The sequence below is a fragment of the Dermochelys coriacea genome, chromosome 6 (assembly GCF_009764565.3).
Source record: "Dermochelys coriacea isolate rDerCor1 chromosome 6, rDerCor1.pri.v4, whole genome shotgun sequence".
Lineage (NCBI taxonomy): Eukaryota > Metazoa > Chordata > Testudines > Dermochelyidae > Dermochelys > Dermochelys coriacea.
In genome coordinates this window covers 54,009,931-54,033,619 of record NC_050073.1, presented here as the reverse complement: position 1 = coordinate 54,033,619, position 23,689 = coordinate 54,009,931, and the positions used below count along the sequence as shown (strand labels likewise).

General features: G+C 49.1%; 2 protein-coding genes across 3 annotated transcripts in view; both read right to left on the bottom strand.

Annotated features, from left to right (window-relative positions):
• Window positions 1-552, bottom strand: part of CRY2 (cryptochrome circadian regulator 2) — a 33,032-nt gene extending 32,480 nt beyond the window's left edge. The window contains 2 exon segments of the mRNA XM_038405184.2: window positions 286-518; window positions 520-552. Of these exon segments, the coding sequence (XP_038261112.2) occupies window positions 286-518; window positions 520-552 (266 nt within the window).
• Window positions 553-2,119: 1,567 nt separating this feature from the next.
• On the bottom strand, window positions 2,120-6,588 carry SLC35C1 (solute carrier family 35 member C1). 2 transcript variants are annotated; one of them, XM_038405186.2, is made up of 3 exons: window positions 6,461-6,588; window positions 5,522-6,063; window positions 2,120-4,777 (listed from the first exon to the last, which is right to left on the bottom strand). In XM_038405186.2, the coding sequence occupies exons 2-3, from the start codon at window positions 6,030-6,032 to the stop codon at window positions 4,218-4,220; spliced, it is 1,071 nt and encodes a 356-aa protein (XP_038261114.1). In that variant the 5' UTR covers window positions 6,033-6,063; window positions 6,461-6,588; the 3' UTR covers window positions 2,120-4,217. The 2 variants fall into 2 exon arrangements, with proteins under 2 accessions (XP_038261114.1, XP_038261113.1); XM_038405185.2 differs by having other exon boundaries at window positions 5,522-6,500.
• Window positions 6,589-23,689: the final 17,101 nt, after the last annotated feature.

Here is a 23,689-nt window from a genome sequence, read left to right as displayed (position 1 = left end):
GGACTGGCGGGACGGGGGGGGGGGCGCGCTACCAGCCCCTCCCGAGCCCAGCCTGGCGGGCACGGTCAGGACACGTGCCGCAGGGGAGGGGCTCCTCCTGGAGGCACCAGCCGCCTCGCTAATGCATCGGACTCTCCGCCCCCTGGGGCCGCTGCCCGGGGCGCCCAGCCCGGGAACCTCCATCTCCCCCTCAGGAGCCGGGGAGGAAGGGAGGCCAGGGCGGGAGGCAGCCCGCGAGCCGGGGCGCCCAGAGAGCCGCACGCGGCGCCCGCTCCCCCCGCTTACCGCCAGCGGTTGATGCCCACGGCGGAGGAGGCGGCGAACCAGGGGTCCAGGATGTAGATGCATCGGACGGAGCTGGCGTCCCGCAGCGCGGCCTGCAGCGCCGGGTTGTCGTGGAGCCGGAGCCCCCGGCGGAACCAGTGGACGGAGCGAGCCAGGCCGGCCGGACTCGAGCCCGCAGCCGCCATGTCCGCCGCGCCGCTTCTCCCGACGCCCAGTCCAGCCCCACCCGCCCGCGCGCGCCGGCGCCCCGCCCACATCGCCCGTCATTGGCCGGGGAGTCCATTGGGCAAATCCTCAGCTGCACGTTCCTGCCGCGTGCCGAGGGGGCGTGGCCGCGGCGGGTCGGGGCTTGCGCCGATAGGTCAGGAGGAAGAGGGCGGGGCGGGGCGGGGGGAGAACAGGGCCATGGGGGCCGGGCTGGTCCCGCGCGGGGCCGGTGTCCCTTACTGCGGTGGGGCCCGCAGGCGGCTGCCGTTGCTAGTGGGCGGCCCGGCCCGGCCCGGCCCGGCTCGGCTCGGCTCGGCTCCCGGGCCGGCATTAGCTGCCTGGGACTAGAGAACCCCGCGGCGCCCAGTGACTCCCACAGCCCGGCTGCACGAGCCCCGAGCCTGCGCCCCGCCGCTCAGCTCCGTTCACACTGCAGCCTCCTGGAGGGCAGCCCCGGCGCCGCTCCGCAGCGAGAGCGGCCTTGCCCCCCCCCTTGGGACGCCACACGTTCCTAGGCCCCCAAACTCATGAGATTTACACACGCTGGGAATTCTGGGTAGCTGCCTTCAGGGTTGAAGTTTTCAAGCTAATCTCAAGGCCTGAGATTTTTTTTAAGGAACGATTCCGTCCTGTTCACGTGATTTCAGGGTCAAGGGCTTTAAGAAAAAGACGATCACAAGTTTGACCTTAAAATCAGAAGAGTTGGCAACACTGTTTTTAAAACCCAGTGTTCTGTCTAATTTGCCTCCCTTCCTCCTTGTTCCTCAGTGACCTCTGTGAGCAGCGCTAACAAAGCGTAGCTGCGTCCACAACTTCTGGGAAATCCAGGTGAGACACACCCCTGACTAGAGCCAAAAGGGTGGTTCAGGCTGAGAAATCCTTCTCCGAGAGCAGTGATTGTCAACTTTTTTTTATTTGCAGACCCCTAAAAAATTTCAAACGCAGGTGCAGACCCCTTTGGAGATCTTAGACATAGTCTGTAGATCCTCTGGGGTCCGCAGAGCACAGGTTGAAAACCACTGTCCTGTGAATCCCAGGGAAATTGGTCCGGTGATGCATAGAGGGCAAGTACAGGGGGATACAGATGGTGTGGGATTCCCAACACAGCACTCTTAAGGAGGACAGAATATCTGCTTAGTGCCTGCACAACCACTATTGTCTGAGGCACTCAGGAAGCACCCAGAATCTGTATGGTGACATGATGCTGGTTGCTTGAGACCATACTACCAGAACAATTCCTTGCAGAACACAGGAGTGAGTCCTATCCATACACACAGCAGCGAATATGCATGGAGGGAGAAGAGTAATGTCCTTCATGCAGCCACATTTGAGCTCAGTGCTGAAAATCTCAGCAATTCCACTGATACAAGACTTCATCACTTAACAAACATGAAACTATGGCTCTCAGAACATGATTACAGGCCAACAAGTCTGAGGGGAGAGGCTACACCTACGATGACAATTCAGTGTCAGGTTCAGAGATAGGCAATAGTGAAAGGCCAGGACTGCTACCATGCTGAAGCAAGTAGAAGGAATATAGGGTCTCTCTGTGTAGTAGGAGCACTGCAGAAACCACTATTTATCTTGCACACTTTGCCAGCTCTGCAGACCAAAACAGTCCCCAAGGTTCCAATCCACACTTTTATTAAACAAGTTTGACAATCACAGGTCAGTGTTTGCAACCTAAAAGTAGAAAAATTAATTAACAGAGACCATGGAAAAAAATTCATCCCCCTTCCAAAAAAAATGAGGCCTTCAATGAGGCAACTGTGATTCAGAACTCCAGTGAGATTTAGGCTCCTGGAATCAGGAACAATTCACCCAGCAAGAGGAGAAGTGGAGGAGAGAGAGAGAGAAAAAAAAAAAGAGAAAAAATGTCCTCCTGCTTTCATAATAATGGCCTGGTACTCTCTGGGACTTTTTAGGGCACAGTGGGATAGATCACACCAGCTCTCGCCGTACCGCACGTTAGTAAACATTGGAAGGTGAAGGAGCTCAAAGATAAAGCTAAAACAGTATTTATTAGGGAGGAAGAATCAATGTCTGAATCAAGATGAGAAAAAGGTAGCTCTGCTGTAGCCACAACGGCACTTGAATGAGACAGGGTGAGACATAGAGGTTTCTGTGCTAATCAGACTCTTAAGTGGGAGCCTGGATATGAATTCAGCCCAACTGCATTCTCCCCTCCTCTGGGATTTCTTGGTAAAAGAGTTGCAACTTCCCAGTAAGTTCTTGGTGCAGCTGAATTATGGCATTTTCCATGCTCAAGCGTCAGTTTTCACACAGTGGGCACCCCTTCTAGTGAGGATCACCAGGTAAGGCAACCATTGGGGGCAGAGAGCAATACACCCTTAAACTGGCCTAATTATGAGAGCATTATTGCCAGAAAGGCAACTCTATCCCTAATACAGAAGGCCAATGAGAAATGTCTTGAATTCCCCAATTCATTATTATGGGGTGCTCACCCCAGAACAGCAAATGGTTCAGAAACCCACAAAAAGAGAGAGCCAGCTACTCTTTCACCAAGGCAGAGTCCCAGGTACCCAGTAAAGGAAGGACCCAGCAATATTATGTGAAAGGGCCAGCACCACCCCCTGCCCAACACAAGGAATGTTGCTAGCTTTTGGAAGTGTGATAAAGATTCTTTCCCATCCTTTTAGTCATTTATTGGACAAGCAACCCCCTTGGGCATGGGAGAAAAACAGAGTTAACATACAACCTTGAAGGAGCCATACCAGAAAATACTGTGTCCTTGGACAGGCAATTTAGAGGTCCCAGAACTGTTGGTGAGGAGATTTCCAAGTGTATATTGCAATGGTGTAGGAACAGGAAGGACATCCGTTTTCATTTATAATTAAAGCTAGGTTATGTCACAGAGGTCACAGATTCCGTGACTTCTGGAGACCTCTATGACATTTTCTGCCTCAGCCCAGGGTGGTGGGGCCAGAGCTATCAGCCGCCATGTCTCCCCTCCCCCATAGCTCTCAGCTGCCAGGGGGAGGGCTTGGCCCCCAGGCGGCAGGTGCTGCCCCCCTTCCCTGCAGCAGTGCTTAGGCTCACGTTCTCCGTCCCCACCCCCAGGCTTCAGTCATCCCCTATTCACCCTCCCATTATTTTTAGTAAAAGTCACAGACAGGTCTTAGGTTTCCGTAAATTTGTGTTTATTGCCCACGACCTGTCTGTGTCTTTTACTAAAAATAACTGTGACAAAATCTTAACCTTACTTATAATAGGAGGCAGGAGTAGCCTGGAAAGTCTGGCTACCTGCCCCTCCCCTACATTTAGGTGCAAGATCTCCCCACTTAAATTCATGGCTAATCTAGAAGTAGCCATTATCTGTTCCCAGATACACACACCTCATGCCCTTTTCCCTCTCCATCACCAGGGGAGCAGTTTGGTGTCCATATGATGTTTAAATGGTAGCAGCAGTTTAAAAAACCCCCAGTACTGACAGAAGGTTCCCCAATACACCTCGTCTCATCAACAAATGCCCTCTCCTATTCAAGAAACAGGGTGAAATCCAAAGGAAGTAACATTCTCCTCCCCATCACAATTTTAGTCAACACACTGTATACACGGGACACCTTTGGTTTCACTCTCAAAACACCTTCCTATGCACTGCATAGTTCAATGTTTTCCTGCCCTGAAGGTTTCTGATCCTGGCTTCTTTCCCATTGAAGCTCCACTCCATAGGCACAGCAGCAGAGGTGCAGACTGGAGCTGGCCTAGACGCCAGTCTCATTTTTCTCGCCTGTTTTTGGAGTGGATTCCTCCTGTGCCTTCTTCATCTCCAGCCCTTTCACCCACGTGTACGCAAAGGAGCCTCCCAGAACCATCATGTTGCTCGTCCACCACAGGAAGCTTTTGGTCTCTTCATAGTAGCAGACAGCCAGCACTGTCTGGGCACAGGCCTTGGCCGTCCCAGACACATTGTGGGTGAGTGGGCTGGTGAACTTGATTTGGAGTCCCGTCACGTAACCGATTGCAAAGCCGAGCACTCCTCCCAGGGTCATCATGCCCCAGAAACCAGGGTTCCCCAGCTTGTCAAAATGGTAGAGGGTGTGGAACTCACCAAGCAGCAGCATGAGGGGCAAGAATAGAACACAGGCGTTCATATTGTTGTAGAAGGTCAGGCGCCAGATGCTGCCATCCACAGCGGGCAGCACTTTCTTGGTGTAGATGGCATTCAGTGAGACACAGAGACTTGCCAGGATCCCAAAGATTATGCCGGCCCATGACAGAGTGCCCTCTGCTCCCTCTTGGTCTATTCCCAGCCAGAACCCACCTGCAACCATACAGAATTAGTGACATACTGAAAGGGAATTAGAGACACCAGAGATCCAAACACTACACACACTCCCTTAAAAAAATCAATAGCTAGTTGCTTTTAAATGGGTCTGTGACTCTCTTTCCCCTCCACCTTATATGGAGGAAGATGACCCAAGTGCAGCACTAAGGTTAAGGTTCTCCTCTTTGGGGTTTTTTTGTTTGTTTTGTTTTTATAATTTTTACAATCTCAGGAATGTCAAATCTTGTCTTCACTGGTTTTGTTTGAGGATGTGTATTATGAGGTCTCACAAAATGTTTAATTAGTCATTGGAATAAGACAGGGTTTTTTTTAAATGCTTAAGAACTGAAAACTCCCTAAGAACTAAACCAGTCTAACTAAAAATTCTAACAGTTGCTCAACTTTCACTCTCTTGGCTCTAGGGCTGTCATTATTTCTCTACTTTTCCAGTCACTAAAGAGTCTTCCAGCCTAGAGAGAAACCAAATTTCTAAAGTAAAAAAAAAAGGGGGCATACTTTACAAGACAAACAAAAAACAAAACAAACATCTCCAAAAACCTCCCAGGCTCTCCCCCCCCCCATAAATTGGGGGGCAGAGGGGCAGAAAGGGCGAAGGAGGAAAAGTATAAACTCAACTATTTTTTCTTTGAAGGTCACCTTTGAAGTTCATCCACTTTTGAGCTGTTGCAAGACATCAAACTGGACACACAGGTATAGCCAGACTCAACAGGCTCTACTCACCTATAATGACCCCACAGGTTATCAGGGCATACAGAGAGGTGGTTTGCTTGAGGAGCAGATAGGAGAGCAGGACATTGAAGACAGTGGTGAGCGAGCGCCCTACGTTGTAGAAGGCCACACCAACATATTTGAGGCACAGGTTGTTGAAGGTGATCATGCTGATGAAGACCACAGAGAGGGGGAGGATGCTGCGGGACACCTTGAGGTCCATGCGGATGGAGGGGAAGTCCAGGTAGCCCAATGGGCAGCAGGAGGCCAGCAGGCTGAGGGCCTTGCAGAAGAAGACGGTGACAGCACACTGATAGAAGGTGACAAAGAGCGGGGTGTCGAGGCGCAGCGAGGGGCTGTCCAGGAGGTACTTGTTGAGGAAGACCATAGTGATGGAGATGAACCAGTAGAGAGAGACTACCAAGGCGATCTGGACAGCCTTCAACAGGAACGGGGTCTCCCTGCTGTTGCTGCCACGCTCCTCCTGCTGCGGCAGGGAGTCAGAAGAGCCGCTCAGAGCCATCCTGAGGATCCCAGAGCGCTTGAGCTGCGTCCTGATCATGACAGAGGTGCGGGGGGGGGGGGAAGCAGAGAAGCAGGGCGCTGGGGTCAGTCAGGCAGCGCGGGATCCCGGCGCGGAGAGGGGCAGTCCCCCTACGCTGCTGGGACCGAGTACGCCCCTGTGCGCTGCAGCGCAGCGCAGCGCGGCGCGGACACCCCGTGCAGCGCGAGGTCGCCCAGGCGGAGGCTGGAGCCAGGGACCTGGCAGGAGCCGCCGCGCTCACTTCCTCACCCGCCCCAGCGCTCGGCTCCGCCCACACAGGCGCAGCGGCGTGGTAACAGCTTAAAGGGGACGTGTCCTGCCAGAGCCAGGTCCCTATCTCAGACACCCCCCCCGCCCTGCCCGGGCTCCCGGTCCCGGAGCCCCCCGCACTCCGATCTGTCGCTCACCTTCCTCCTGGGCAGGGGGCTCCTCCTGCTGCTGCTGCTGCGACCCGGCTTTCTGGAGCGCTGTCGCTTCCTGATCCTGCACCTGCAGCCCCGCCTGCTACCCTGGGGCCCTTGATTCACGCCCCCCGGGGATTAGGCGTCACCCTCCCGTTCGCTGCTGCCCGCCTCCTCCCTCCCTCGGGGACACCTACAAGCGCAGCCCGGCTCCCTCTCACCTGCCCAAAGCCACAATAACGTTTGGGTCGGAAACACGGCAAGGGCACGGAAAGCCGTTTCCAGCGGGAGTGTTTTCAATCCAAATGGTCTGTGATCGTTCCTTGCTAAAAACCCCTTTAGACAACCGCTTAATTTTGGGCCAGTCTTGAGCGTGACTTTTAAGCCTAAGCAAGAACGTTTCCACTGAAATAATACAAAAATTCTGAGCACAACCTGGCTAATGTTTAGGAACCATTAAGAAAGGGATAGAAAGTAAAACAGAAAATATCACAATCCTACTACAAAAATCCATGGGTGCAATCCCACTGAACTGTGACCAGTTCTGCTTGCCCCATCTCAAAAAGGGTATAGAGCAGAGGTGAGCAAACTACGGGCTGCAAGCCAGATGCGGCTCGCGAGCCATTTTAAGCCGCCCCCTGCTCCAGTGCTCCGGCCGGGGCGCTGGGTTGGGGTCACACCACGTGGCTCGGCCCCGCTCCTGCCAGGGTGCTGGGTCGGGGCCGCACCACGCAGCTTCTGGAAGCCACTCCGGCTCCTACACACTCCAATGGGAGCTGCAGAGCTGTGCCTGCAGATGGGGCAGTGTGCAGAGCTGCCTGGCCGTGCCTCCGCATAGTAGCGGAGAAGGGACTTGCCACGGCTTCCAGGAGCCGCTCGAGGTAAGCGCCGCTCGGAGCCTGCATCCCCTGCTCTCCCCACTCCACAACACCCTGCCCCAGCCCTGATCCCCCTCCCGTTCTCCAAACCCCTCAATCCCAGCCCAGAACACACTCCTGCACCCAACTCCTCATCCCCAGCCCCACCTCAGAGCCTGCACCCCAGAGCCTGCACCCCCTCCCACAATGCAGCCCCAATTTTGTGAGCAATCATGGCCTGCCATACAATTTCTATTCTCTGATGTAGCCCTTGGGCCAAAAAGTTTGCCCACCCCGGTATAGCACAACTGGAAGAGGTTCAGAGAAGGGCAACAAAGCTCATCAAGGGTATGGAATGGCTTCCATATGCAGTGACTAAAAGGATTAGGGCTGTTCAGTTTAGAAAAAAGATGACGAAGGAGGGAATATGATAGAGCTCTATAAAATCATGAATGGTGTGGAAAAAGTGAATGGTGAGATTACCCTTTCCCACAATACAAAAAGCAGTGGTCACCCAATGACATTAATAGGCAGCAGGTTTAATACATAGAAGAGGAAGTATTTCTTTACACAGTGCACAGTTAACCTATGGAACTCATTGCCATGTGATGTTGTGATGGCCAAAAGTATAACAGCATTCAAAAAAGTACTAGATAAGTTCATGGAGGATAGGTCCATCAATGGCTATTAGCCAAGATGGTCAGAGCTGCAACCCCCTGCTTGGGACAACCCTCAACATCTGACTGCTAGAAGCCAGGAGGTGGATCCCTCCAATTGCTCTGTTCTGTAGACTCCCCCTGAAGCCCTGGTACTGCCACTGTCACAGACAGAATACTGATAGGGTTGTCAATTTTGGTTGGACATATTCCTGCAGGTTTCATCACATGGTGTAATCTTTAATTCCTGGAGACATCAGAACAACCCTGGAGGGTTGGCAACCCTAGATACTGGGTTAGATGGACCATTGGTCTGATTCAATACGGCAGTTCTTATGTTCTAATGTTTGTAAAATATCTTACTCATGGTGGAATTCTGCAATAAAAAAAATTATGCACACAATATTTTAAAATTCTGCATATTTTATTTGTCAAAATAATACAATATAAACACACCAGTTTCAATTATTTTTGGTCATTTATTTCAAAATACCTCTCAGCAAGTCTGTCTGTAACAATACAGACAACAAAGAAGATTCAGGAAATGTTTTTTTGACAAATAGATTCCTTACTAGGCATATTAATACAGAACTCTGAGTAATAATTCATTTAAATTACAATGCAGAACTTATTTCCTGCACCCCTCAGAAGCAGTGCAAATGCTTGGGGGAGTCAGGGGTAATGGAGAAGCTGAGGGAGAGGGAAATAAATTGCTGGGAAGGAACCTGGGTGTGAACTTGGAGGGTTGTTGGATATGGGTGGGAAAAGTATGAACAGGTTTTTTTTGGGGGGGGCAAGGAGGGATTGTTAGGGAGCTTCCCCCATGGAGACCCTGGCTAACCCCTAGCCTCTCCCATTCAGTCAGGCACATCTGCCCCTGTTCCCATCTGTTCCTGCACCCCCATGTGTCCTTCTGCCCGCATTCAGACACCTGCTCCCCCCATCCCCATATGGCCCTGCACCCCATCCCCCTGTCCCCATGTATCTCTGTGCCCCCATTCAGCCACTCCCTTGTCCTTATGTGGCTCTGTACCCCCCTCTCCTGTCCTCACGTGTCTCTGTGCTCCCACTCAGCCACCCTCTGTCCCTAGGTGTCCCTGTACCCCCCCATGTCACCATGTGTCTTTGTGCCCCCACTCAGTCTCTCCCCTGTCCCCATGTAGTTCTGCACCCCCCCCCCATCTCCATGTGTCTCTGTGCCCACATTCAGCTACCACCCTGTCCCTATGTGGCTCTGTACCGCATCCTCCTTTCCCCATGTGTCTCTGTGCCCCCACCAAGCCACTCCCCTGTCCCTATGTGGCTCTGTACCGCATCCCCCTTTTCCCATGTGCCTCTGTGACCCCACTCAGCCACTCCCCTGTCCCTATGTAGCTCTGCACCCCTCCCCCATCACCATGTGGCCCTGTACTTCCCTCCCCCCTGTGGCCCTGTGCCTCCACTCCCATTCAGCCCCTGCCCCAGTCTGTCCTCCCCCATTAACCCTTATGATCCCCTGTTTGACCCCCGCCCCCAGCATGCCATGCTGTTTGTCTCCCCATAGCCCCTGTCTCCTGACCTGGCAGTACAGGCACTGTGAAGAAGGCAAACTCTTTCTCTTCCCTAGCTGGCGGGGAGTTGCTGCTGCTGTGTTCTATCGCCACAGCACACTCTGGTGGGCAAAATCCGGAACTGCAGAAGTTATTTTCTGCTGGGAGCAGCTGCTGTTCTTGCACCACAGCACCCTCTGCTGGGAAAAAGCAGAACTGCAGTAACATTTCCACAAAAGCTTTTTTCTGTGCAAAAAATTAAAAATATGCACAGTTCATTAATTATGCACACGCACAGTAATGCAGAATTCCCCCAGAAGTAATATCTGCTTGAAGGAGCCTGTTAGACCTACCCTCTCCATTCCCCCACCACGACAGTGCTCTGGCTACTCTTTGACAGCTGTTGGCTGCCTACCATGGTAATCTGCAAGATCCTGCAATTGGAACTGCACAGTCAATGGTCACACAAAGGAGCTGATTAAGGATGAGTGCTAAAACCATTCTAGAAACTGGGCTCCTCACAGTTGCAATAAACCTCATTACTATTACGATTACATTGTGCTTTTCCTGGGAATCAAGTAGCATGGGTAAGAACGAGTGACTTTTGTATATTTTTAGTGTCCCGTGGGAATGGTGTGACTCATTTTGCAGCCTGGCCCCACTGACAGAGCAGCAACTCTGCTCTGACTGGCATCAAACTAAACTAAAAGGAGCTTTTCTCCTGGCCTGCTCTGATGAGTCAGGTTTGTCATGTGATGCTAGAGAATAGAATAGAAAAACAGCAGTGTCTCCACAGGGATACACTGTAGGGGCTGTACCAATCATTCCCAGGTACTACTGCAACAGAAAAAATAATAATTGTTAGAGAATGCTAGTGCCCAGACAAGGGCCTCTTGTTGGGCACTTTGGCTGTTAGAGAAGGAGAAACAAATAGCCCCTTCCCCTCTCCCCATTACTGCTGTAGGAAGATATTACAGCAGAGGTGTCAAACTCCTATGGAGAGGGCTGAATTCCATTTCTAATTAGAGGCAGCCCTTACATATTCCCTTCAATCTACTGGGGAACTCCCATGGACATCAATGGGAGGTTTGCACAAAGATCAAGGGTCAAATATGGCTCACATCTACTAATTAAACATGTTGTTATTATTTCTTCAGACCTTATTGTCACATTCAGCACTGATCCTGAAAGCTGTTTCATCTTCAGAATACTTGCTGTTTCTGTTCTTTGTTGTTCTTCTTTCCCTCTTCTCCTTTCTCTATTTAAAATGTCTATTGTGAAAGATTTAAGAAGCTTAATCTATTTAGTCTATTCAAGAGATGCTTAAGAGGTGACTTGATCATGATCTATCAGTATCTACATGGGAAGTACATGTCTGATAATAGACAGCTCTTTAACAGAAAATGGGACAGAAAGACCCAGTAATAGAATGCTGAAGCTAGACAAATTCAGAAGTAAGTTGTCAATTTCTAACCATGAGGATAATTAATCATGTGAATGACTTAAAGGACATGACGAATTCTTCATCACTCAAAGTCTTTAAATCAAGCTGCAATGTCTTTCTAAAACTATATGCTCTCGTTCAACCAGAAGATATGGTCGTGATGCAGGAATTACTGGTAATATTCTATGGCCAGTATAATGCAAACAGATATGACTAGATGAGAGTTTCTTGGGGATTTAAAATCTATGAATCCATTTCTTTCCCACTTCCCTGTCTTTTTGTTCTCTCCCTTTCTTCCTTCTGCATTTTCTTCCTTGCAGCAACTCCCCGTTTCCACACCATAGGTACCTCATTCCAATCCTTTCTCTATTCCATTTGCTAAAACGATCACAGATGAGATAGTTAATGCTGACATTTAAAGTGTCATCCTTAGGCTTGAGAATCAACATTCTAATGAGTTTTGTATGGGTGGGGGAGATCGTATCTCATTGTTTCAGGCTATCTGCAGACTCAAGAAGACACTGCTGCATCAATCTATACTTGCTTCACATTTGGAAGATTTTCTTTGCATTCACAAAGCCTGGAAACTTCCTTTTAAATAAGAGATTAGATTCTGCAGAATTTGAATGTCATGTGGACAACAGAAATATATTAAGTGGACTGAGTGTTTGACACCTTTGTACTACAGCCTATAGTTTGGGTCTTACCAAATTCACGGTCGTGAAAAACATGTCATGGACTGTGAAATCTGGTTTTGTGTGTACTTTTACCCTATATTATATGGATTTCACAGGGAAAACCAGCATTTCTCAAACTGGGGGTCACAACCCAAAAACAGGTTGTCGGGGGGTTGCAAGGTTATTGTAAGTGGGTCATGTTATTGCCACCTTTACTTCTGTGCTACTTTCAGATCTGGATGGCTGGAGAGTGGTGGTTGCTGGCCAAGGGCCCAGCTCTGAAGGCAAGCAGTGCAGGAGTAAGGGTAGCAATACCATACCCTGCCATCCTTACTTCTGCACTGCTGCTGGCAGTAGCACTGCCTTCCAATCTAGACTCCTGGCCAGCAGCTGCCACTCTCCAGCTGCCCAGCTCTAAAGACAGCATCACTGCCAGCAGCAGTGCAGAAGTAAGGGTGGCAATACCACAAGCCCCCTACAAAAACCTTGGGAACTCCCATCACTACCCCTTTTTGGGTCAGGACCCCAACAGTTACAACATTGTGAAATTTCAAATTTAAATATCTGACATCATGAAATTGATGATTTAAAAAATCCCATGACTGTGAAATTGACTAAAATGCACTGTGAATTTGGTAGGGCCCTACCTATAGCACAAAAGATTTGGTATAGGGGGTTTTGGCCATCCCTCCCCATCAGTCTCGGAGGGAGGCCATACCCCCTCGCTGCCGCGCCTCTGTGAAGGCAACGTCTACTGGGGAAATAGCAGTCTCTGAGGCCCTGGCCCTCTAGGCAGGGCAAAATGGTAAGTAGTCCAAGGCTCAGGCCAAGCATGGCGGAGCACCAAACAGTCTAAGGGCCTCAGCACCCACCCCAGGCAGGAAGGAGCACCAAATAGTCTAGGGGCCTCATTCCCACCCCAGGTGGGGCAGAGCAACAAACAGTTTCTTGCCTGACATCCGGATTCAGGCAGATGGCAGACAAACACCAGCCTCTTGGCTTAAGGTGGGGAGCTGCTACCCCAAGGGGAGGACCTGGACCCACCCTACTCCACTGGGTCCAGCCCAGGGCTCTAACTGTAGCAGAGGGCTCCGCCACTTGGTCAGTGGGGATCTCACCGAAACACACTGACCAAGATTCTGGCCACACAATTGAACTATAGTCTGGTTTCCCTGGGCTACTTCCTATAACCTCCTCGCTGGGTACATATGTCTCATGGGAGTCTTCAGTCTCACCTAGGCTACACTGCTAGTAGCAGTCCCAGCAGCTCCTTGGCATTCTCATCAACTGGAAATCCCTTTGGCTCTTCAGAGCTGCAGAGGTCCCCTTCAGGTTCCCACTCCAGCAGCAAGGGGGAGGCATTTGTCTTCTTCACCGCTCCAGCCCAACTGAGTTGCAGGGCCCCCCTTTTATATTTCTTGTTCTGTCCCTCTGCTTCTGGTGGGGTGGGCATGGCTTGCCTGGCTTTGCTCACCAGAGGGCTAGAGGGGGTTCCTCCCTGGCAGTCTCGGAGGGAGGCCACACTCTCTTGCTACATTTGGGGTTAATTAATAACAACTCCTATTGTGTTGAGACTGGTAAGTAAGAATAGAACAGAGGTCATCCTGTCATGGAACAGCCTACATCAGGAGTGGCCAACCTGAGCCAGAGAAGGAGCCAGAATTTACAATGAACATTGCCAAAGAGCCACAGTAATATGTCAGCAGCCCCCCCATCCGCTACCCCCCACCAGCTCCCAGCACCTCCTACCCACCAACAGCCCCACCAATCAATGCCTCCCCCTCCCTCCCTATGCCTCCCGCCTGCCGCAGTCAGCTGTTTCACAGTGCACAGGAGGCTCTGGTGGAGAGCAGGTATGAGTGAGGGCACGGCAGGCTTGGGGGAAGGGGAAGGGTGGAGTGGGGGCAGGGTATGGGGCAGAGCAGGGGGTTGAGCAGTGAGCACCGCCCAGCACATTGGAAAGTTGGCATCTGTAGCTCCAACCTCGGAGTCAGTGCCTATGCAAGGAGCCACATATTAACCTCTGAAGAGCTGCATGCAGCTCCGGAGCCACAGGTTGGCCACCCGTGGCCTACCTCTTCATTACACACGTCACAGCATCAAGGAAGTAATTGACAGGGCGGATATTCCTGGAACAGGTGCTGCTGCCCTCACTCAACATCCTGTGCTATTCAGAGTCAATACAATCATGGCCCTGTGTGCTCAGTGATTCTGCAGGTGTGGATTTTATTGCAGCTACTCTTTGCTGCAGATTTGTCTAAGCATTCTGACACCCAGTGATGTGATTACTCACAATCCCAAACTGCTTCCCCATGTACCAAAACCCAACTGTCCACTACTCATGAGCAAAAACCTCTGGCTTTCACCTGACAAATTCTAACAATAGTGATGCATTTTCAATACAGAGCTCTGCAGCATGTTGCAAATTGAAAATGTTGGAGCAGCATAAAATAAATTAAAATTAATATAAAATAGGGCTGTCAAGCAATTAAAAAACTAATCATGATTAATCATGCAACTAAAAAATAATCGTGATTAATTGCACTGTTAAACAATAATAGAATACCATTTATTTAAATATTTTGGATGATTTCTACATTTTCAAATATATTGATTTCAATTGCAACACAGAATACAAAGTGTACAGTGCTCACTTCATTTTTGATTACAAATATTTGCACTATAAAAAACAAAAGAAATAGTATATTTCAATTCACCTAATACAAGTACTGTAGTGCAATCTCTTTATAATGAAAGTTGAATTTACAAATGTAGAATTATGTACAAAAAATAACTGCATTCAAAAATAAAACAATATAAATCTTTAGAACCTACAAGTCCACTCAGTCCTATTTCAGCCAATCGCTCAGACAAACAAGTTTGGTTACAATTTGCAGGAGATAATGCTGCCCATGTCTTGTTTACAATGTCACCTGAAAGTGAGAACAGGCATTCGCATGGCACTCTTGTAGCCGGCATTGCAAAATATTTATGTGCCGGATGTGCTAAAGATTTATAGTCCCTTCATACTTCAACCTCCATTCCAGAAGACAGGCATCCATGCTGATGACGGGTTCTGCTTGATAATGATCCAAAGCAGAGTGGACCGATGCATGTTCATTTTCATCATGTGAGTCAGATGCCACCAGCAGAAGGTTGATTTTCTTTTTTGGTAGTTCGGGTTCTGTAGTTTCCGCATCGGAGTGTTGCTCTTTTAAGACATCTGAAAACATTCTCTACACCTCATCCCTCTCAGATTTTGGAAGGCACTTCAGATTCTTAAACCTTGGGTCGAGTGCTGTAACTATCCTTAGAAATCTCACATTGGTACCTTCTTTGTGTTTTGTCAAATCTGCTGTGAAAGTGTTCTTAAAATGAACATGTGCTGGGTCAACAACCGAGACATGAAATATATGGCAGAATGCAGGTAAAACAGAACAGGAGACATGCAATTCTCCCCCAAGGAGTTCAGTCACAAATTTAATTAACGTGTTATTTTTTTAATGAGCATCATCAACATGGAAGCATATCCTCTGGAATAGTGGCCGAAGCATAAAGGGACGTATGAATGTTTAGCAGGTCTGGCACGTAAATACCTTGCAATACCGGCTACAAAAGTGCCATGTGAATGCCTATTTTCACTTTCAGGTGACATTGTAAATAAGATGCAGACAGCAGTATCTCCTGTAAATGTAAACTAACTTGATTGTCTTAGCATTGGCTGAACTAGAAGTAGGACTGAGTGGATTTGTAGGCTCTAAAGTTTTACATTGTTTTGTTTTCAAGTGCAGTTATGTATAAAAAAAATCTACATTTGTAAGTTACACTTTCACGATAAAGAGATTGCTCTACAGTACTTGTATGAGGTAAATTGAAAAATATTATTTTGTTTGTTTATCATTTTTACAGTGCATATTTGTAATAAAAATAATATAAAGTGAGCACTGTACACTTTGTATTCTGTGTTGTAATAGAAATCAATATATCTGAAAATGTAGAACAACATCCGAAAATATTTAATACATTTCAATTGGTATTCTACTGTTTAAAAGTGAGATTAATTGTGATTAATTTTTTTAATCACAGTTAATTTTTTTGAGTTAATCACGTGAGTTAACTGCGATTAATCAACAGCCCTAATATAAAACTAAATAAGGAACAGGCAATGTCAGTGAATTTAGTCTCATTTAATTCAATAGTACACTCAGATTAGCTGAAACTGTTGCAGAATCTTTCACCTGCTGTACTGGAGGCTGCAGATTTATCTGTCTCAACTAGAAGAGTTCACACTTGAGCTCAACATTTTCAAATAACCCCTTGGCCTCAAGCAGGAGGTGAGTGCTGAGGAGATTTTCAAAGTTAGGGTCTGGATGGTGCCCAGTTGTCAGAATGCTTGCTCTAAACTGGCCAGCCAAATCCCCGACAGAGCAGCAGAACACCCAACAACGACCTTTTGAACAGTCTCCTGTGTATGTGTGTAGAACTTGTGACAGACCCAGACCAGTGGGGTATGGGAGTTTGGTAGAAGGCAAATATACTTGCCACTGGATGAACAGTTTTCTGTTCCCGGAGTGACCAGAGCAGGGCTGCACTAGAGCAATTAAGAAACTGCTAGAACCAATTAAGATAGGCAAGCTAATTAAGACACCTGGAGCCAATTAAGAACATACTAGAAATCAATTATGGCAGGCAGACTAATCAGGACACTGGGTTTAAAAAGGACCTCCCATCAGTTAGGGGAGGGTGTGAGAAGGTATGCTGTTGGAAGACTGAGGTGTACAAGTGTGATCAGGCTTCAGGAGGAAGATCCTGCGGTAAGGATAAAGAAGGTGTTGGGAGGAGGCCATGGGGAAGTAGCCAGGGAGTTGTAGCTGTTACAGGAGACACTGTAGACAGTTGCAATCCACAGGGCCCTGGGCTGGAACCTGGAGTAGAGGGTGGGCCTGGGTTCCCCTCCTCAACTCCCTATTTGAGACAAGAGGAGGTGATCTGGATTGTGGGTCCCCTCAGAGGGGAAGGTCCCTGGCCTATCCTCTGGCCCACTAAGTGGGTCAGCAGAGACTGTGGGGATTGTTCTCCTCCCTTTCCCCATACTGGCCAGTGATGAGGTTAGCTGAGTGAATGGCAGGTTTGAGCCACTAGCAAAAGTGGCCAAACTGAGGGTGGCTGTGAATCTCTGAGGTGAGCAAATCTACCAATAAGTGTAGGACCCACTAAAGCAGAGGAAGAACTTGGTCACAAACTTCACAACAGTGCTTTAGCAGAGGATAGAGCAGTACTAGGCAGACACCCTTACAATCTGATCAGAGCACATGCAATTCCAGGGGAGTTTTGTCTCCTTCACTGACCTTTCTGCTAAGTCTACCAATCAAAGCTGTCTATTAGCAGCAACGGTGATGGCAACTTATGGGGACCTCTGTTTTCTAGGAAGTGAGTTGAGATGCACCAAGTCCTGACTCTTTCCATGTAAGCTATAGAGCTCCATACTCTGTAGAGAAGCAGGCTTCAGGGACAGGGGAAGCTGCAGCAACTAGGTTGGGAGTTACAGGTCAATGCTCCCTGTGGCTCAGCCAGCTCAGCAGTTCCGTGACCCTACATTCCTGGTAGTGGAGCTAAAACTGACTCCTTTGAGCCTCCTTGTCCCAATTTCCTTCTGCCCTAGGTACTTGAGCCTTCTCTAGTGTCAAACCTCCTTCAGCTCTGGGCCCACTCCAGTCTCGTAGATTGTAAGGTCAGAAGGAACCTGAGCCCTATAGCAGGTGTTTCTTTTGTAACATTGTGTTCATTGGAGAAGAAAAGGAAACATTTAGCTATTAGTAAGGTACCAGTTAGATTCTGAGGGTCCTGATGGCTCACCATTGAGGGGGCTAAACTGTGACCTCCAACCTCTTGGATTTCTTACAATTTCTTTTCCTGCCAATAATATCACAGCTATGATGCACATCATCTGATGAAGTCATAATCAGGCACAGATTATACCTTTTTGTCCTTTACCTGCCAGTGTCATGCAAAATTGCTTCACTAATTTTAATATAAACATAGAAATTAGAGAGGGAAAAGCCCCATTGGGTCCCAGCTAGTTTGTTCCCATAACAAATAAAAGATTGTTCCCTACACTATAGTTGTTAATACTTTGTCCCAGAAATGTTCCAAACATTGGGATGTTCGTTGCTTCCCTTGGCAGACTATTCTCCAGCCTTATAGCAGTGTGTGATTGCACACGGAAGCAAATGTATGCTACTGTGCCTATATAAAGTAGCAAATTGCTTCCACAGTTGCTCTGAATAAGGGCTTGTCTACATGGGGAAACTGACCAGCATAATTTTTCTGCTGTGACTAAGCTGGTGTAACTGCTTCATGTGAACACTATATTCCAGTATAATTATTTTGTTATAGCTATGCCAATCAATTTCCTCCTTTAGATAAGCCCTAAATCTCTTTTCCTGATTCTGGCTTGAAGATTAACATAAAGTACATATAATAAAACAGCAGGATCATGTGATTATCCTTCCCCCGCCTCTCTGGGAAGGTGTCATGTCGTGCAGACTGAGTGCTTTCGAGATGTACACTTGTCATTGGCTTAGATCTCAGACTGGAAAATAAACAGCTTTGACCGGCCCCTCATGTTGGGGAATTTGGCACTGTCTGAGATATTCTTGTTCAAATATCCAGACAGACATCTGCATTCAGCCCTTCTTGTAGCATCCCTTTCTTTGCCCAGCTAGCTGAGAAAGGTTGACATACATGCACATACTTACGCTTTAAGTTTAACCATTTCTTATGTAAATAAGAAACCTTTAAAAAGATCTAGGGTCTTGGCTGGCCCTCAAATATATGCACATTCAAATAGATCCATTTGCCAGTCATGTGGCATTGATGAAGGAGGCCAATGCAGCATCCAGCCTTGCTTTATCTGAGAAGAATAAAGGCAGTATTTGTCCTCTCCTCCATGCGCCCTGTCTGATTATACGCAGCAGCAGCAAGGCCTGCCCGTTCGTCTGGGTGCGACGTGGGGTGAGGAAGCACCCCCAGGGCCCAAGAGGAGGTGGTGGCAGGTAAAGGAAGATGAGGGGTGGCAATAGAACCGGGCAACCAGTGCTGGCACCCTCCCAGGTCTGGGGGGGGGGTCCCAGGTGCCCCTCTGTGCTGGGCCAAGGAGCAGTCCCTCCCCATCGCCCGGCAGAGGAAACATCGAGCCTCCCCCAAGGAATAATGCACCCTGTACTGGGCTCCCTGATAGGACACCAGAAAGGACCCCTCAAGAGCCTCTCCAGCATGTGCTGCTGGCAGTAGCTGAATCTGCACCTGCCGGCAGAACAAAAGGACAGAGGGTGGTGTCCTTGCAGCCTAACAGGAGAGGGCTGATAGTGGAGAACGGCTTCCCCAGGATGGAAAGGCAAGGGAGAAGGGCAGCGTTGGGAGGGAAGGGTGAAACAGAGGTTAAAAACCACCCATACACCCAGGTCCTCCAGGGGCTTGAGGAGTACTTAGAGGCCCCCCCCACTGTGATGCCCTTCTCCACCGCCTTCTGGGTGGTGGCCTCCAATGCCAAGAAGACAACCTTCCCATACATCTTGGAGGCCACCATGCTGACCGCAGGCCCCATCACCCGTGCCAACGCCCTCACATAGGTCTCTGCAGAGCCATTTGTTTGGCTAAAACATACAAGGTGTAGTAATAATGCAGTGACACTAGAGGGCACCACAGACACACAGAAATCGATGTCCTACCATGAGTGGGAATGGGAGCAAGTGAGTAGGTAAAATCCAATCCTGTGTTGCCTTCAGGACTCTAGTGTGGGATTTACCTGTGATTTCCACAGGTGAAAATCAGGAGTGAATAGGCTCCATTTAGTAAGGGCTGGGAGCTCCTTGATTCCCTTATTGTGTGGCCTGGGGATTGTGGATCCTAAGGCACATCCAGATGAGTGTCCCAGGTCTGTGCACTCAGGCTGACTCCTGCTTCAGCACTGATGAAAGGAGCTGGAGAGGTTACTGGCAAAGTCTCCTCTTGTTGCTGTTAGGAGCAGCTTGTTCCCAGCCCTGCTACAGGTCTACCACATTCCCTACTCTTTGTGATAACTGGCCTTCCTGCATCCGTCTGTAAAATCCTGAGCAACTCTCACCAGATCTGGCTAACATCAGTGTGGCAGTGACCCATCTGCATTCCTGCTGTAGGAAATACAGGGACAGGCAGATGGGGAAGGATGCCTCTATCCCCACTCAGAAGAGGCCTGTCCCCTGCTGGAATCAAGCCAAAGAGACTTTGTTTCCTCCCACCCCCAAGTTTATTTCCTTGACAGCATCTCTCCCAGAGAGTGCAGCAGGTAGGCAGCGCCTGATAATTTATTGGGCAGGCCCCTGGAAGCAAATCTGAACCCAGGGTCTAAGTGATCCTGGATGGCAGCATTAATTACTATTAAAAACGCACATTTATCTCTCTCACCTGCTTAAATCCTGTGAAATTAGATTTCCCACCCATCCCCTCCTCAAGCTGTTACAGAGGCTGGTGTTTTATGGGTCCATAAAACCCTGCAGCCTACACTAGCTCTTATTTATGCTGCCTTTAACAGGCAACCTGGCTGCACTGTTGAGCCCCCCTGGTGATTTCATTTTTTTCCCTTGGGTGAAACAATCCCCTCAGTTTCTGTTCCTCAGAGGTGTGTGTGTGGGTGTTTGTTTTTTTTTTGGGAGGGAAGAGTGGCTGCTGCAAAAAGCAATATGCTGCTGCAAACCCTGGCAGGGAGAATCACTGGAAGCATCACACCTCTTAGGGGTGGGATTACTATGGTTGGGGCCCATGGGTGCTGGAGGCATCTTCAGTGGCAGTGCTGCTTCCCCTGCTGGGAGAGGCTGAGATTGGAGTATCTGGGAGCTCCTCACAGCCAGTGTATCTGTCCCATTCTCTGTAGTAGTGGCTCTCAACCTTTTCAGGCTAAAATAAATCAATCAAAATATAAATATTGTGAAATATAAATTTCAGTGTATTGTATATAGAGCCGTATAAACAAGTCATTGTTCATTTGAAATTTTAGTTTCTACTGACTTCACTTATGTAGCCTGCTGTAAAACTAGGCAAATATCTAGATGAGGTGATGTACCCCCTGGAAGACCTCTGCATACCCCCAGGGGTACATGGTCTCCTAGTTGAGACCTACTGCTCTATAGCACTCCTGGCTGGGAGGAGTTGGGGCTGGAACTCCCCATAGCCCTGAGCACTTGGAGGGAGTGAGGAATCTGCCTCTGCTGCTTGGGGAAGTCCCTTCAGCACACATTTTCAAAAGTGGCCTCCATTTTGGGGTGCCCAGCTTGAGACACCTTGGGCCTGATTTTTCAAAGATGCTGAGTACCCACCATTCCAGCTGAAGTCAAGGAGAATTGAATTGCAGGTGCTCAGCAGCTCTGAAAAGTCAGGCATGAGGACTCTCATGCTGAGCACCCAACAACTGAGGCACCACAAATCCCCTGCTTTTGAAAACTTGACCTAACTTCTCTGACTTGGTCTCTGTTTATAAAGTGGATCTAATGATTCACCCATTTCATAGGGTTGTTGTCAATGTATCATCATAATCATCATAATTAGTCAGTCACTACTGGATAGCTGCCAAATATCACCAGAAGGCACACAGTGAGCTTGGGACCTAGTGAGCCACAGACCCCTCATTTCTTTGTTGCAGAGCTAGCAAGGAGCATGCAAACTACTGTTTTTTGTAGGCCCTGCATAAAATAGTGGCTATTACTATTTATTTGAAAATATACATTATATATTGGCAGTAGTGTGGGCAACCAGTTCCTACTGGATTGCAATGATTTTACAACCCATCACTTGTTGATCCTCATCTTGATGGTGAGTTTAAAGGTACAATATGCATGTGGACTGATAACTGAACCCTCATGTACTGTGGGCTGTGGAGAACCGCTCCTACTCCTTGTCAGAATTGCCATGGAAGTGTGTGCAAGGCTAGGGTGGAGGAATGAGTGGAATTAGGAAGCTCTCTTCCTTCCAGGGCTCTCCCATCTAACTTCCCTGTCACCTGCTCAGGCCTCGAAATGCTTCCAGATTTTCTGACCTGTTGGAGACTGGATGCATCTCTGGGGAACTGGCCAAATTTGTGTGGTAGTGGCAGCTTGCCAGGGAGAAATAGATAGATATCGCTTTCTCCCAACTCCTGAGCTGAGCATGTAAATTTATAGATTAGATCTGTCACTCCTGATAAACGATGGCTCACTTCCCTAATGCCACCTTCAAAATCAGTTTTTAAGGCAGAGTCATCTGGGGAAAACAAGGGGCAACTCTTCTTTCTTTGTCTTGACTTCATTCTCTCTGTTCAAACTGAAATCAGCCTCCTGCTTTGGCACCAGGGTTTGGAGTAGGAGCATTTGGAATAAGTCAGGGTCATGCTAATGAAGCTTCCCCAAACACAGGGTTGCAACTGCCACAATGGTCACCTCAAACACAGCTCTCTAGTTGTCATTCTCCCCAGGATCTCACAAAAACTCACACATCTCAGGAGAGCTCCAGCCTGGGTCAGCTTCTCCTCTCTCTTTGACCCCAGCTGCTCTGGTGAAAGGGATTAGGACATAGGCAGTCTTGCCTAGCAAGCACAGCTGGGCTGAGGTCTGTCCAGCAGGGACAGCAGTCACTGGGCTGGAGATAGAAGAAGCAAAAGGCCAGGTTCCATAAACAAGAGTCAGGCCAGGGTTGGCGAGTAGAGATAGTACCAGGTTAGGATCATGAGGCAGGCTTTACATCAGAGATCAAGCGACAAGGCAAAAGCTAGCATAGTAAGAGGCCAAGGTCTGTGTGCTTGCCCAAACAACTTCCTGGGCCAACCCAGTTAAGTAGGGGCACTTGGCCAATCAGAGGGCTGCAGGTGGGGTGACCATATTTCCCAAAGGGAAAACAGGACACCACACGGGGCTCGCCTGAGCTACCTGACTCCTCGCCACCCCACACAAGGCTCACCTGAGCCCCAAGCCTCAGCACCTGGTGTTGCCACTCACCCTCACCCCTGAATGTTCCTCCCTCCTCTCTGCCTCCTGATGATCAGTTGTCAAGAGCAAATGGGATAAATGCCCGGTTTCCCCAAAAAGGTCAGGTCATCTGGGACAGGGCTTAAAAGGGGGACTGCTTTGGCCAAAGTGGGATGTATGGTCACCGGAGCTGCAGGGTACTGTCATTCTGGGTCCACAGTGCTCCCCAAATGCACCTCTACAGAGTCTTCCAGTGGCAAGGTGGGATCATCCGCTGCTTCAGACTCTGCAGACCTGGGTTCTAGTCCGTTGCTCTTTCTGTGTTTGCAGATTGGATATGGATACAAATTTTGTATCTGCACAGGGCTCTACCTCTAGCTCCTCACAGAACTGCTCCAGTTCCAACTCAGCTCAGCTCCCTACTGCAGTGGCTGCTCCCGCAGCACTCTGGACAAAAGCAGCCAACATCAGTCCTCCCAATTGTCTCTAGCATCTTACAGTGCTTTATCAGCCATGGGGACCAGCTGGGCTAACAACTGCCCTGACACACACTGCAGGGCAGGATGCACAGAAAGGAAGAATCCTGAAACACAGCAGCTGCTTTCATGCTATGAAGACGCAGTTAGGGACCATTCAGGGGAAATTCCCCCTTTTCTCCTCAAGGTGGTGCGCAGTTTCTTCTTTGGAGCCTGAGGTGTTTTCTGTGTTGGGCAGGGACAGCCCTTCCCTATTGCTGTGGGTGAGGTGGGGAAAGGGGACACTCGCAGGTCAGGCTCCTCATGCATCTCCTGCTATCACTTGAGAGGCTTCTCCAGTAGCTGCTGAACCTGCCTTGTTGGCTGTTCTGCTGCTTATTCCGCTTTAGGAAGCGCTCCTATTATTTAAGGAGCAGCTCCTGGCTTCAGAGCCAGGAACAGAGCTTCTGCCTGTAGCCAGCTCCGGGGCTGCGGTGGGCGCATACAAGCGGGTGTGAAGGACGCCTGGGAGCGTTAGGAGCTAGAGAAGAAGTTGGGCTCAGGTTTCATTTCAAGCCTGGAAAGAAGGCTTGCTGGGTTCTCCACAAGTCACTCAGATGAGCGGAGCCCTACAGGAAGTGAGT